General features: G+C 45.2%; 1 protein-coding gene and 2 pseudogenes across 1 annotated transcript in view; 2 read left to right on the forward strand and 1 right to left on the reverse strand.

Moving 5' to 3' along the window:
• Positions 1 to 3,869, forward strand: part of LOC101987747 — a 9,446-nt pseudogene extending 5,577 nt beyond the window's left edge.
• A 3,194-nt stretch (positions 3,870 to 7,063) lies between these two features.
• On the reverse strand, positions 7,064 to 12,358 carry LOC101988032 (annotated as a pseudogene).
• Positions 12,359 to 12,502: 144 nt separating this feature from the next.
• LOC101987387 (zinc finger protein 773-like) overlaps positions 12,503 to 14,805 on the forward strand; it is a 6,286-nt gene continuing 3,983 nt past the window's right edge. The window contains exons 1-2 of the mRNA XM_005369277.2: positions 12,503 to 12,751; positions 14,354 to 14,392. Of these exons, the coding sequence (XP_005369334.1) occupies positions 12,680 to 12,751; positions 14,354 to 14,392 (111 nt within the window). The 5' untranslated portion in view covers positions 12,503 to 12,679. The remainder of the gene's footprint in view (positions 12,752 to 14,353; positions 14,393 to 14,805) is intronic.

The following is a 14,805-nucleotide window of genomic DNA, read 5'->3' on the forward strand; positions in this document are numbered from 1 at the left end:
TTCACCTATCCTATGTCTGAATTCCATGGGAGATGATTATAGAATATAAGATTTCAGCACTGGAGAGAGAGTTCAGTGGTTGAGAGCACTGGCTGTTCTTCCAGAGAACCCGGGTTTGATTCTTAGCACCCACATGGTGGCTCACAACTATCCGGTGTGAAACCTGATATCTTCACACAGACATATATGTAAGTAAAACACCAATGCACATAAAATAAAAGCAAATAAATAAAAAATAAGGTCTCTGAGACCAGAGCAGGAATTATATGGATAGGCTGCTTTTATAGAAACCACTCCCTTAAGAGTCAGAGGTATTCAAGTTCCAGCGGTGGATTTTAGGAAATGCCTGGAAGTGAGATGGACGAGGAATGCTCAGAAGCCCTGGGTGTGCCGGAGATCTGCTGGATGTGGTGGAAGGCAGCGGTTGGGAGTGGCACAGTAGATGAGAAGCTGTGGGTTTGAACACTAAAATGAGAAAGAGAGAGACATTAAGAAGAGTGATGTGCAGAATAACAGGAAGAATGAATAGATGGACTCCAAGCTCCCGTGCTAGGGCTATAGTGGAGAACAGCGCTCAGATCTGCACAAATCTGGTTAGCATAATGTAGAGGAACCTACATAAACTTTTAGAAAGGTAGAACTTCCCACGACAGATGTCAAGACTGGATGAATTTCATTTGTCTATCTGCCTCTCGTGGCTGGTGCTGAATGCAGTGGTCACTGCAACCTTGAGTAGAGACTGTCAATGGATCAAGAGCCTGGGGCCCTCTGGAGAAGGAAGCTAAGTGGGAGGGGCTGTCTTTGGGATGTCAAAAGTCCAGGGGAAGGAGACTTTTTTGTCTTAACTCAATAATCTCTGTTGTGATAGGGTTCTGTGACCTTTAGCGACATGGCTATCTACTTCTCGAAGGAGTGGACACTGCTTGATGACCCTCAGAGGTGTCCACCACGTGATGATGGAGGTCTTTGTTCTCATGTCCTCATTGGGTAAGCCCCCCTCCCCCCATTCTGTAAGAGCATCCTGTCTGGCTTGGCTTCTTTCTAGAGAGAGATGTCTCCTTCCCAAACTGGTCCATGAACCATTGACTCTTTCTCCACTGTCCTGGAGTAGGAGATGCATGTGGAAGACCTGGGCTTGGTACACTTCCATCTTCTTTCTCTGAAGTACAGCAAATGGACATAGGAAGCAGCCTGGGGTGAGGAATCTTATGGTAGCTTCATAGAGTTCACACTGGTGGCCTCTCCATGACACTGTAAATATGTGGCATTCCTATGATCCAGGTACTACTGTTCTCTGGGTGACTTGGGTCTGCTTGGGACAGGAATTGTGGCACTGATAAACACACTATTTGGTGGATTATTTTGCACGATCTCTCCAGGGGTCTTTGTCATTAGTTTTCTTTCCTGTGGTTTACCATGAGTTACATCACTCTGACTTGGTATGTCATTCCCCTATCCTGCTCTTCACTTTAGGACTCATACCTTCTGGAGCCCGTGACATCCCTCAGCAGGAGTCTTCAGGAGAGTCCTTCATCCCTGCACTCAGATTCCTGACTCCAAGTATGTGGACAGGCACTTCATTGATATTATTTCAGAGCCAGGGCTCTCTCTCACCTGTGAGTCTTGTGTGTGTTTGCCTGCTCACCTGTGGCACTGTGTAACACTGGCTTTTCTGGACGGTGTTGTTAGTGTACACAAGTCCCCTGAGCAGTCCTGGAGTACAGGTTCTTTGGGTGTTGTATTCAATGGGCATAGCCATAGCCTTCTTCACTGAGTTATGTATCTCTGTCTTAGAGCTTTGATTACTGTGATAAAACCATAACCGAAAGCAACTTGAGAAAGAAAGGGTTTATTTCATCTTACATTCCCCAGTAAAAGCCCTAGACTAAGCATAATTCAAGACAGGAACTCAAGGCAGAAACTGAAGCAGAGGCCGTGGAGGAACACTGCTTACTGGCTTGCTCCTCAAGCTTACTCAGCCAGGATTAGCTGACCAGGGGGGTGGCACCACCCCACTAAGAGCTGGGCTCACCTACATCAATTTTTAATTTTTAAAAAATAACCCTAGATTATTTTATGGCGGCACTTTGACAATAGAGGTTCCCTGTTCTCAGATGACCCTAGCTTGTGCCAAGCAGAAAAAAAAAAAAAAACCAACCAGGACAGTCTCCAAAAATTGAGGCTCTGCAGAAAGCCATTTTCTGAGGAAGGAATTCAGGTCCCCAGCACCCTTCCTTGTGCTGCATGCCATTCCTGAGTTGTTGCTCACGTGGTTTCCTGGGAGAGGGACCTTTTGGTCTCATCACTGTAGTAGGTCCTTCCCATCTCGAAATTTCTGTGGGAAATCTCAGGTGCTGATCACTTGTGCATGTTGCCACTTCAAAGTCTATCTATCCCTTATCATTGCTTCTTTGTGTTTGGGTTGCTGCAAAGGAGTTGAGGTTGAAAAGATACCTTGTGAGGAGAACATTCCCATGGAAGGAGGGTTTAATGCAACCACGCTCCAACGGCAAGAGCTGAGCTGTGCAGAGAAAGCCTTGTGCCGAGCAGAGAGCAGCAGTCCAGTGGTGAAGAGCACAAAAGGTGACCTTTCAGAGAAGAGTTTACAAAGCACAGACAAGGTGAGGGGCCTCCAGACTCTCTCCAGGCCTCTTGGGCATCACGTGACACACAGTAGTGCAGAGCCCCCGGGAGCACTGAGAGAAAAAAGATCATTCTCAGTAAGAAGAGGAACCTCAAATGCTGTGACTGTGGCATATCCTTCAGTTGTAAGTCTCTGCTTCTTCGACACGGGAGGATACACACTGGAGAAAAGCCTTTTAAGTGTGGGGAATGTGAGAAATCCTTCATCCAAAAGGCTGACCTGAATCAACATGTCAAAGGTCACACTGGAGAGAAGCCTTTCAGATGCAGTAAATGTGGGAAAGATTTCAAACATAACCGCTCCCTTGTTGGGCATCAAAGACTTCACACTGGAGAAAGACCTTACAAATGCAGCCAGTGTGGGGAATGTACATGAACAAATCCAGCCTCATCCGGCATAATCGAGTTCATACTGGAGAAAAGCCTTACAAGTGCAGCGAGTGTGGAAAACTGTTTAAGGAAAGATCCAGCCTAGTTTACCATGCGCGCGTGCACACCAGGGAAAGGCCTTTTGAGTGCGGCAAATGTAGAAAGCGTTTTAAAAAGAACTCACACCTCGTCAAACACCGAAAAGTTCACAGCAGAGGGAAACCTTTTAAGTGTAACGTGTGCGGGAGATCCTTTACTGTGAGGTTCAGCCTCATTAAACACCAGAGATTCCACACCGCAACAAAGCATCATGAGTGCAAGGAATGTGGCCAAGTGTTTTCCTACAGGACTGGACTTTCTAGACACCGGAAGACTCATGCTGAATAGAAGCATTGAATGCAGTGAACAAGGGAAATCATTTTCATCATCTACTGTCCACACACAAGAGAACATTCGCTGGACACAAGTCAAGAATGTCTCAAAGGTGAGGAACCCTCACTCACACCTCCATCCTATTGAACTAGGGAGACCACAGAGCTGGGATGCACCGTGAACCCATTGAATCTGGGAAAGCTTTGAGCAGATGTCTGCTGTTATTAATGATAGCCACACAACCCAGATAGGTCTGTGAATGCAGACAAAAGTCTCCAGCCATTGGCCAGCCTTGTTCAGCCTTAGGAGTGAGCCAGAGTCTGAAGAGAAGTCCTGAGAGTGTGAGGGAGCCATTCAATGAACGTTACTCAACAATAAGAACATTGGGACAATATGAAAATTATTGCCATCTTCCTATTCCCAAGAAATTGATGCTTTCTAGAAAACTTAGCAAGAAGAAGAAGCCCTGTGGTTTTTGTTGTTGTTGTGCGTGTTTTTTGTTTTTTTGTTTCACTTTATTTTGTTTTGTTTTTTGCTTTGTTGAGACAGGATTTCTGTTTGTAGCCCTGGCTGTCCTGGAACTCGTAGTGTAGACCAGGCTGGCCTTAAACTCAGAGATCAGCCTGCCTCCACCTCCCAAGTACTGGGATTAGAGGTACATGCACCACCACCGCTAGGCCACGCCCTGTGTTCTTGATTGCACCAGTGTGGAGTGGAGTTTCAATGTTACTGAGTTTGAATGGAGGAGGAACAGTGGTTAATGTTTAAATAAGACATGGTTTTTGTTGTTATTGTTGTTTGTTTGCTTTTTCCTCACTGAATGCTGCAGTTCCTGGAATAAATGATTGTTTTTTTAATTTATTTATTTATTATGTATACAACATTCCTTCCATGTATGTATGCATGCCAGAAGAGGGCACCAGATCTCATTAAGGATGGCTAGATAGCTGTGAGCCACCATGTGGTTGCTGGGAATTGAACTCAGGACCTCTGGAAGAGCAGTCAGTGCTCTTAACCTCTGAGCCATCTCTCCAGCCCCAATGATTGTTTTCTGCATAGTCTTCATAACTGTCACGTCCGCATGGGTCACTAGTTTTGTTGGGGACCTTATGCTCTTATGTAGACGTGCAGCCCACATGCTTTAGGTATTTGTTGTTTTCTCAGGTGTGAGTATTTTGTCTGCATGTCTTTATGTACACCGAACACATGCCTGGTGCCTGTGAAGGCTCAAAGATGGTATTGGGTTGCCTGGAACTGGTTACAGATGGTTATGAACCTGTGTGTGTCCTGGAAATGGAACCCAGGTCCTCTGCAACAGCAGCGTGAGGCCTTAAATATGGAGCCCTCTCTCCAGCCCAAGGTTTAAGTTTTGAAGAAGTTACCAGACTCAGTTCTAAGTCACTGTGTGCTTCGGATTTCCTCCCGCAGTATTCCAGATTCCAGTTTGTCACATCCTCCCTGACACTTTGTGAGTTGTGACGTGTTCGCATGAATCATTTTAATAATTATGTGGTAGTATATAATTGTAGTTTTAATTTTGTGTTATCATTTTATATTATTATAAAAATGTATTTAATTTTGTGGTTTATGTTAGAGCTCCCATGTATTTGTGTGTACCACATATATGTCTGGTCCCCTTGCAGGTCTGAGTGGCCACTTCTCTAAAGAGGTGAGATTACTCTAACCATGAAGGTATAGCCGTAGTCATTCCTAATATGAGGAGTATAATTATGCCTATGTGCAGAGACATGTGACATAAGATCTTCTAGTGTCTGCACAGACTTCTGCCCATGCATGATTTCCCAGACTGAAGGGCAGGACCTCCTGCAGAGGCCTATGGTGTGAAGTGACCGAGTGGCGGCCTTGTATTTCTGCCTGGTATGTACTGGGCTTTTCCCACAGTTGGATGCTTTCCAGGGACAGCAAGTGGATCCTGTGATAGCAAATAAAAATGAGAGGTGTGTGGGGAAAGCCTACAGCAAGCAGGCCTCGTGATGAATGAAAGAAAATAGAATGGAAATGAAGCCGCCACTAAAGCAGTGGTTCTCAGCCTTCCTAATGCTGTGACCCTTAACACAGTTCTTGATGTTGTGGTGACCCCAGCCATAAAATTATTCTCATTGCTATTTCATAACTGCAGTGTTGCTACTGTTATGAATTACAATGTAAATATCTGTGCTTACCAAGGGTGATCTTTGTGAAAGGGTTGTTTGACACCCAAAGGGGTCGTTACCCACAGTTTGAGAACCACCACACTAAGTTGTGTCAGTGTATCACTGAGGATGGTCTTGAACACCATCCTCATGATGTTCCTTTAAATCCCAAGCTCTGGGATTCCAGCCATGCCTCAACATGCTCTGTTTAAAGGAAGGCTTTCTTAATCGTGAGTGTATGAGAAAAAGGTGAAGACGTAAATAAAGGCAAACCAGGAAAGAGTCAATCATGCGAACTCACAAAACCAGCAAATTCCAAAAAGATATAGGGAAAGAAATGAACAAACAATCCATTCAAACATAAACAACGAGCAAAATTGCCAGAATCAACAAATAGCCCCCTGAAATAACCCATCTACTAATTGTCTGCATTCTCGAGTCATAAGACAAAGACCAACTGTGCGGGTTCACAACAGGGTCTGACTGATCTTGTCTACAATAAATAAATCACTGGCAAAGAGACTGAAAATAAAAGATGTAAAACAATATATAAAGCACACGGAAGGCAAACGCTAACCATAGGCAGTTAAACTCTCATCTGGTAAATTACCTTACCTAAGATCGGAGTAGATAAAACATGCTACAACACATTAATATGAGCACAAATTTGTTCATAACTTGGAGCAATAAATATATGCACTGCTTAGGGTGTGTATAAATAAACATTTTGGGTATGAACAGAGAAATATGTACAGATACATTCATTGTGGTTCACTTAAATACCTCATTGTCATCAAAAGACCTGACCCTTAGATAAAAAAATAAAATAAAATTCAAAAGTAAAGAATTAGATTGCAAGAGATCTTCAGACTATTGCAAATGGGCTGGAAAGGTGAGGGTGGCCCACAGACAGATATGTAGGCAAAACACCTATACACATTAAAATTTAAAAAAGAATATTTCAGGGAGCTGGAGAGATGGCGCAGAGGTTAAGAACACTGATGCTCTTCCAGAGTTCAATTCCCAGCAGCCACATGGTGGTTCACAGCCGTCTGTAATGAGATCTGGTGCCCTCTTCTAGAGTGCAGGCAAACATGCACACAGACCACTGCATGCGTAATAAATCAGTCTTTTTAAAAGGTATATTTCAAACAACAACTTAAAGATAAATCCTTAGCATCCCATTGAGCATATTCTAACATAGACCATATTTTAGGCTATAAATTGTATCATTTGTTTGTTTGGTCATTTTCGTTTGTTTGGTTTGTTTTGGTTTTTCAAGACAGAGTTTTTTGATGTAACAGTCCTGCCTGACCAGTAACTCACTTTGTAGACCAGGCTGGCCTCAGACTCACAGAGGTCCACCTGCCTCTGTCTCCCAAGAGCTGGGATTAAAGGCGTGCGCCACCACTGCTAGCTGTAAATGATATTTTTTTTTTTTGGAAATTTAAACAAAATTCACATTTTATTTAGATTGAAACAAACTGTATGAAATTGATTTTATTCGCTAAAAATAACAGTAATATTTTCTTTATTTTTTTAGATAAACCACAAAACATTTATTTTACTAGGTTTTGCTTATAAATCAAGACACAGCGGTAGACATAATCTCATAAGACAAGAAAACAGACAAGTTGGTTGCTTGTATGGGTGGCCTTTGCCTGTCTTCACCGTGAAGCAGAAGTGAATTTACCTGTGAAAAGGGCTATGGAAATGTGGGCTCAACAAAGGGATGTAAACAGCAACAACCAAGTGGGTTGACAGTGCCTGGCTCTGCCATCACTTGTTCCGCCGAGGTCCTTCCATTCCGAACAAACTACACTGAAACCTGCTTGCTGACCTCATAGACTCCTTTTGTAATTCCTGCGACTGATCATCATACAACTGGATTCTGTTGCTTTTCTTCCTTTCTTTTCTGCTCTTGCAGTCCTGAGGCGTGCGCTTGCATGTGCTCAGCAAGTGCTCCACTGAGCTATCCCTCGGCCCTTGTTCTTTTTTGAGACAGGCTCACTATGCAGCCCAGGCTGGCCTAAAACTTTTAATCCTCATGCCTCTGCCTTTCAAATGCTGCTAATACAATTTTAAATATCTATAACCCCTACAGGTCAAAAGTCAGTGGTGCACTTCATCATAACACATTATAAAATGTATCTCTCACAAAATTCCTTTTTCAAAGACCTGATAACGCAACACCTGACAACTAAATCCACAATAATTTTGACATTCCCAATGCCAACTCCTAGAACAGACAGGTATGGAAAGCATGAGAGTTCAAACAGGGGCTAATACGTGGACTACCAACAGCTAGTGACGCATTCAACTGGAGGTCCCTCAGCAAGGATTGCAGTGGTTAACTGACCTACTATACCTACGGCTTTTCTTCCAACAGCAACACAAAAACAACAGTCATTTTAGAAATCTTTTTAGGCATTTTCAATGGTTTCTGAATTATTTGTAGGAAGCTCTAGTTTATTTGTATAGAGTTTTGTATATGTGTCCACCATAAAATCCAGATCATGTTTTATATCAAAATTTATGTTAAGCAAAGCCAGATTACTTGACTTCTGGTCTTTCAAAGTGTTCTGCAGATACACCTTGAGATGCCTTCATCCATTTTCATAGCGCTCATTTTCAACTTTCACCACAGGGAAAATACACAGGACCTTCAGCAAGGCATACACATTGGGGAAAAACGTGATGTCAGGAAGAAGGAGGGCTTCGTAGACAGTGCATGGGAGCTCGATATCTTTGCCTCAGTGTTTCCACTTGATTCTCCACCAGTGAAGCTCGGCTGAGAGCGTGTCATGATTGGGCAGGTCACTGTACACGTCAGCGTGGTGCTCCTCTGATGTGTTGAATTTGAGCTGCCCCATCACCGAGGTTACCAGGGCCAGGCATTTCAGAGCTTTGAGGGGCTGCCCAGAAAATGTATCTTTCAGATCCTGAATAATGTGCTCCACTCTTGGAACACTGCAGGTGTCTTTATAGTAACTCTCAGAGGTAAACTGAGATTCCAGGTCACCTTGCCGGGCCCTCAAGAATTTCCCTGGGAGTTTCATTTGAATGTCAAGTTTGGTTGCTAAATTTGTGGCTTCCTTAAACCAAAACTCATGCTAAACTTCAATGTTCTCCATCACCTCCTTAAGTGAATGCAGTACTGCAGTCAGGCTACTGGCTGCAAAGAAGACATCCAAGGTTTGTGCCTGGAGATTCTTCCCACAGGCTCTCGTAAAAGATAACACGTTTTTAAGAACAACAACGGTAACAATGAAATGAAAATCTGTCACTGCACTACAGAGTACAAATGCTCATCCAGCTATACAGTTCCTCCTAATACTGTGTCGCTGTTTATACCATCTAAACATAGAACAAGTGCTTGCAGATCCACTAAGTTGTCAAAGGCACCATGCCTGCCTGTCCACTAGGGATGGCAGATCTCCTTCAGTTCTTCACCTCGCTCTTCACTGTTGGAAAAGAACAGAGATCACACTGTCAAGTTCTAAGAGCAGCTCTGGCGACCAGTGGAAAAAAGAACAGACTTCCTGGATCGTCCCTAAAGCCACCGACACCCAGATCCCAGGGACAGACTTTGCCAGCCACGCCTATAAGGCTCGGGAAGAGCTGAGGGTGTAGACAGCCTGCGGGTGTTTTTCTGAAAGTCTGGAAGCAACAGCTTTCACTTTGGGAGAAAGTGTTCCACTGGACACAATGTAGGCCTGACCACGGCAATACTCCATATTGAATCCCCACTTCTCAGTTATTGTAGTGTGAAATTTCACAGCCAAAATCTCTGCATCAGCTTCACATGGCAGGAAGCCCACAAACTCCTCTCTCAGGTTGTGAGCTTCATCGACAAACCTCACCAGCACGGGGCAGGTGCTCTTCTCCTGCTGTGTCCACGTCTTCCGTGATGACAGAAAAGAAGGCCGAGTCTCACTTCCCTGAGTGTCTCCTCCCGAACACGGTCCTCGCAATTCTCCAGCATCTATCTCTGCTGAGCTTCAGAGCAGAAGAGCGTGTTCACCGCTGTGGTCTCAAATCGCTTCCGCAGGACCTCTGCTCCAGAATTGATCCGGTACTCCAGTAAGGTCTGAAAATTGTCTGGAGCAAGGAGGACTTCTGGGATCTCATCAGCCTCATGCCCATCCACGGTATGTTCTGCTTTCCCATGAGAATCAGAATCTCATGCAACGACTTGAGGTATTCTTTGTGTTCCTCCTCTTTGAGGATTAGAGGTAACATGCTTCCTCCATCCTGCTGGTTCCCCCGCTTTGGCACTGGGGTTCTGAGCACTGCTGTTAGTTTCCTGTTCTTGTTCAGAGGTTTCCTCAATTTTTTTCTGTTTTAGTGTCCTGATTTCATCTTCACTCAACTCTTTTATTCGTTTTCTGTGTCTGCTGTGTGGATTGTTGAAATGACTGGTGAGATCGAATTGCATTATCTCGAAGATAAGTTCTACAGATCACAGAAGTCTCAAAGTGTTTGGCGCATAGTCGATAATGTTTATTTCGCTGATTGGGTATTTTGTCTTCTGAGTCTGCTCTCCTACAATTTTCAACCCACTTCTGGCATCTGGCCATGTCCGGAGGGAACCTGAAGAAGACCAGGTCAGAACTGCAGTTGGTGGGGGCAGCTCGGCAGTTCGGCTTGGTCGCCCAGTCCCGCCCTCCCCTCTCTGCCTCTTCTGGGCAGCAAGCCACCCGCTGGGCCTGTAAATGATATCTTAATAAATACAACAGAGTCAAAATCATTACTTATATCTACTCAGATCACAGTGAAATAAAAATAAATGTCAATAGCAAAAGAAAAAACAGAAAAAAGCAAATGCATTTGTACACTGCTCTTGAGTGACCAGTGGGTCAATGAAGAAATGAGAAGGAAAAGATAAAAATTCTTAAAATCAAACGGAAATTAAAATAACACTTACTGCAGGATGATGTAGGCTCAAGATTTTATCTCCAGCACTTGGGAGAAAGGCAGGCAGATCTCTGAATTTGAGGTCAGCCTGCTGATCAACAAAGACTTCTAGGACAGCCAGAGAACATAGAGAAGCAGGAATATAGAGAAACCCCGCTGAAATTTTTTTTTTAAAAAGGGAATAAAGAAAAAGAAAAGGAACATACAAGACACTTGTTCTAATAATAGACACATAATAACATAATAGACACTGTTCTAAATGAGGACTGATAGGAATGAGAGCTGTATTACTTTCCTCATTGATATGACTGGGGCATGTACAGGGACTTTTCTATCCAAGGCTTAGAATCAGTCACACCACGGCAGCGTAGATTTCAGACCTGTCTAGGTGTCAGAGGATAAGACCTTTCTCCTCTCCCACCTTCCTGCTTTTTTTGGTTTTCTTTTAGAGAGAGGGCTTGTTGTATAGCGTTTCTTTCTTTTTGATCCGTCTGCCTCTTCCACCACCGCCGGCTTGTGTAGTGTTTCTTGTGTAGCATTGACAGTCCTGGGACTCGCTCAGGTTAGGCTTGAACTCAGATTCACCTGCCTCTGCCTCCCACATGCTGAAATTAAAAATGTACGCCGCTGTGTATGGCTAACCTTCCAGCGTTCCTGCGCAGTCTTCTCTAGGTAATGTAGGTCACAGCGTGCACCACGGAGACCCGGACAGTTGTAGAAGAGGAACGTGGAGAAGCCCTGTGCAAGAAATTAGCCGAACTCCTGCGGACACAGTTGTGGTTACAGAAGCGCCAGTGTTCCCGTTTCCCCGAGCAGCTGCCCTGCAAATCTCTACTTCTGAAGCGCATCCTCAGGGTCACAGCAAGGTGGCTTCCAAAGCTGAATTCCGTTGTCCATCCCCAAATTTCCCTTCGCATAATTGAAAAGTTATTCCTGACGACTCCATACTAGTGTGTAAAAATGAGAAGTATTGCCGGGCATGGTGTCGCATGCCTTTAATCCCAGCACTTAGGAGGCAGAGTTCGAAGCAGGCTAGCCTGGTCTACAGAGAGAGTTACAGGACAGCCAAGGCTGTTATACAGAGAAACCCTGTCTCAATAAAACAAAACAAACAAAAACTGTGGGGGTAGGGTGGGGGAGAAGCTTCTGAATCTAGAAATCCTTGATCTGGACTGGAGAGGTGGCTCCACGGTTAAGAGCACCAGCTGCACTAGCAGAGGTCCCGCCCAGGGACCGCACAGTGGCTCACAACCGTCTGTAATGAGGGCTGATGCTTTCCTCTGGTTTGCAGTCATGCATGCAGGCTATATACTTTATACCTAATAAGTAGATTTGAGGGGGGCATTGAGATAGGGTTTCTCTGGCTGGTCCTGGAACTAACTCTGTAGACCAGGCTGGCCTCGGACTCACTAAAATCCACCTGTCTCTGCCTCCCAAGTGCTGGGATTAAAAGCGTGAACCACCAAAGCCCGGTCATAAGTAGATCTTTTTTAAGAAAGGAAAAAGAGGGAAATCCTTGATTTCAGTATGTTTTGTCTTCTTCCATGGTCACATTCCTGTAGTTAGTGGCAAGGACCTGGCAAGTACCATTTCACACAGGCAAAAAGTCTCACATAGAAAAGCCAACATTGTCCCGTTTCATGCATTTCTGAACAGTAAGCAAAACAACAAGGTCTCACTATGTAACCCTGCCTTGACTGGAACACTCTATGACAGGCTGGCTTCTAAAACCCAGAGCCCTACCTGTCTCTGCCTGCAGTTTGGGAGAGTTCCAGCAAGCTTAGCCTTGTAGCTCATCTCCTACTATTTCTAATACACACACAACTCACCTCAGGTAGAAAATATTGGCTCATCTATAATTACAATATTCTCCACACCAATCCCATGAAGTCCTCGGAAACTGCTCATGGGCAGTCATGTCCAGAACTGACATTTAATCCTATTTGTACTACATTGCCCAGAAAACATTGCAAGAAGCTCGACCAATGAAAATCGGAATATCAGTGACGACAAGCACCGTTGGGCGGGACTTTGGGCTGTACGTGAAGGAGATTCTTTGTAACTTCCTGGACCCGTCAGTATGGTTCACTGAGAACTGGTTTCATCTGCTTTGCCCATGATAAGAAAACCGGAGCCTTAGAAGCATTAGTCCTTCGTCACAGAGCCGGATCTGAGGTTTATGACGACACCTGTGACCCGATCCAGGCTTGAAGTAGGAATAAGCCATGTCCCAGGGCCCCACCATTCTGTGGAGCCCTATGGTGATCGTGGAGGCTGCGGGTGGAGCCCTTCCCCAGGTGAGTGCCTCGGGATCGCCCGCCTACCTACAGCTTTGAGATCTGGGTCAGGAGCCAACAGGACAGGCCCCGTATCCCCCGACTGTAGGACACTGATGGACTAGATCATGGTTTTGACATCTAAGTGCTAGAGAGAGATCCCTTCTGACTCTCCGTCTGGTAGACCATACATCCAAAGACTTGCAGGCCCACGTGAGCTCAAAGACAGAAGTGACCCCTGCTGGCATTAGATGGGGGTGGGAGGGTAGGGCAGTTGCAGAAACGCTGGTGACCACGGAAGATCTGAACAGAGAAGAGACTTGATCTATTCAGAATTTTTCAAACTCCCCAGGGAATATTGGGCATGGATAAGGTGATGTGGATGGAGACAGAGAACTTGGAATCTTTGGGTATATTCTGTGGACTGATGCAGGAATTTGGGGTGTAGACCATAGAGGTGGGGAGAGGCTTCAGATATCTGATGGATTTTTTTTTTTTTTTCCTTCTGAGACAGTAATACTGGCAGTCCTGGAACTCGCTATGTAGAATGGGCTGGATTAAAGGCATGGCCTCCTGCCCCGGGCCTCTCTGATAGACATAAAAGAAGTACTTTCTCTTCCTTTCCTTTAAATTTTTTCGTGTGTGAAAACACTCAGCATTTGAGTAAAGTCTATTGTGTACACTCACTGTTCTCCCCTTTGAACTCACTATGTGACTGACTGGCCAGTGTAGCCCATGCTGCCCTCAGACTCCCAGAGATCTGCTTTCCTCCGCCTCCCATGTGCTGCAGTTAAAGGGGTGGTGCACCCCTATGCCTGCCTAATACCGTATGCCCCACCCCCAACACACACAGGCTTTTTCTGTTGGATGAAAGGCATGGGCCACCACCACCTGGCTCCTAAATTCTCAATTAAATGTCGGTAGATACAACCATACATTCTGAAATAACCGTTTCAGTGTTTGTGAAACTCTTTGACATAAGTGTTAGTCGTGTGCCTGCAGTGAGTGCTTGACGCGTAGGACTGAGTTTGATACAATGATTTTCCTTTGGAGCTAGGACTGTGGTGGTGTGGGTGAAATGGCACTCAAAGGCTCATGTATCTGAATGCTTAGTCACCAGGGAGGGGCACTATTTGAGAAAGACTGAGGAGGTGTAGCCTAGTTGGAAGACGTGTGTAGCTGGGAAAATACGCCAATGTCATTCTCTCTCTGTCTCTCTCTCTCTGTCTCTCTCTGTCTCTCTCTCTCTCTGTCACTCTCTGCTTGCTGCTTCTATATCAGGATGTAAAGCTCTCAGCTACTGCCTGTCTGCTTCCCACCCTGATAATGATGGACTAACCCTATAGAACTATAAGGAAGCCCCACTTCGATGCTTTTGTAAGATTTCCCTAGGTTGTGGTGTCTTGTCCGTAATTAAGACAAGCTGCCATGCCATCCTTATCCTCAGAGAACAAACTAAGGAGATTGACACCTTGTCCAAGGTCACCCAGTAGGACCCACCATTAAAGGATGGAGCCCATGGGACAGCTGGGTGAACCCGACTGCAGGTGTTTGAGGGGACTTGGATGAACCTTTGGGATACCAACACCCTCGTTCTTTACTCACAGTCTTCTTCATCCACAGGTTTCCCATTATTCATTGAAACCCGCCAACCAGGAAGAGGTAAGTGGAGGGTGCCCAGGAATCACAGCCCTGAGTGTTCACATAAGAGACCTCTGTGATTGTGGTGTCCTGGGATTCTCTCTATCCTTGTGTTGGATTTCCTGGCAGGTACTCAGAATATAAGGCCCCCATGTCCACAGCAGGGAATACAGGGCTGGGCTTCTATTTATGGCAACCATGGGCTTAAGTTTCAGAGGTCTTAAAGCTCCAGTGATGAGCATCAGAGGATGCCTGGAAGTGAGATGGTGGGGAATGCTGAGAACCTCAGGTGTGCCTGAGGGCTGCTGGGTTTAGTGGGAGGTAGGGGTTGGGAGCACAGTGGCCGAGGGCTGGGCTTGCATCCTGCGATGGAAATGCAAGTTCAGTGTGCAGACTGATGTGTGTGCTGTGGAGTGGGCATAGGTGGTTTCCTG

Source organism: Microtus ochrogaster, unplaced genomic scaffold (genome assembly GCF_000317375.1).
Source record: "Microtus ochrogaster isolate Prairie Vole_2 unplaced genomic scaffold, MicOch1.0 UNK47, whole genome shotgun sequence".
NCBI classification, from domain to species: Eukaryota; Metazoa; Chordata; class Mammalia; order Rodentia; family Cricetidae; genus Microtus; species Microtus ochrogaster.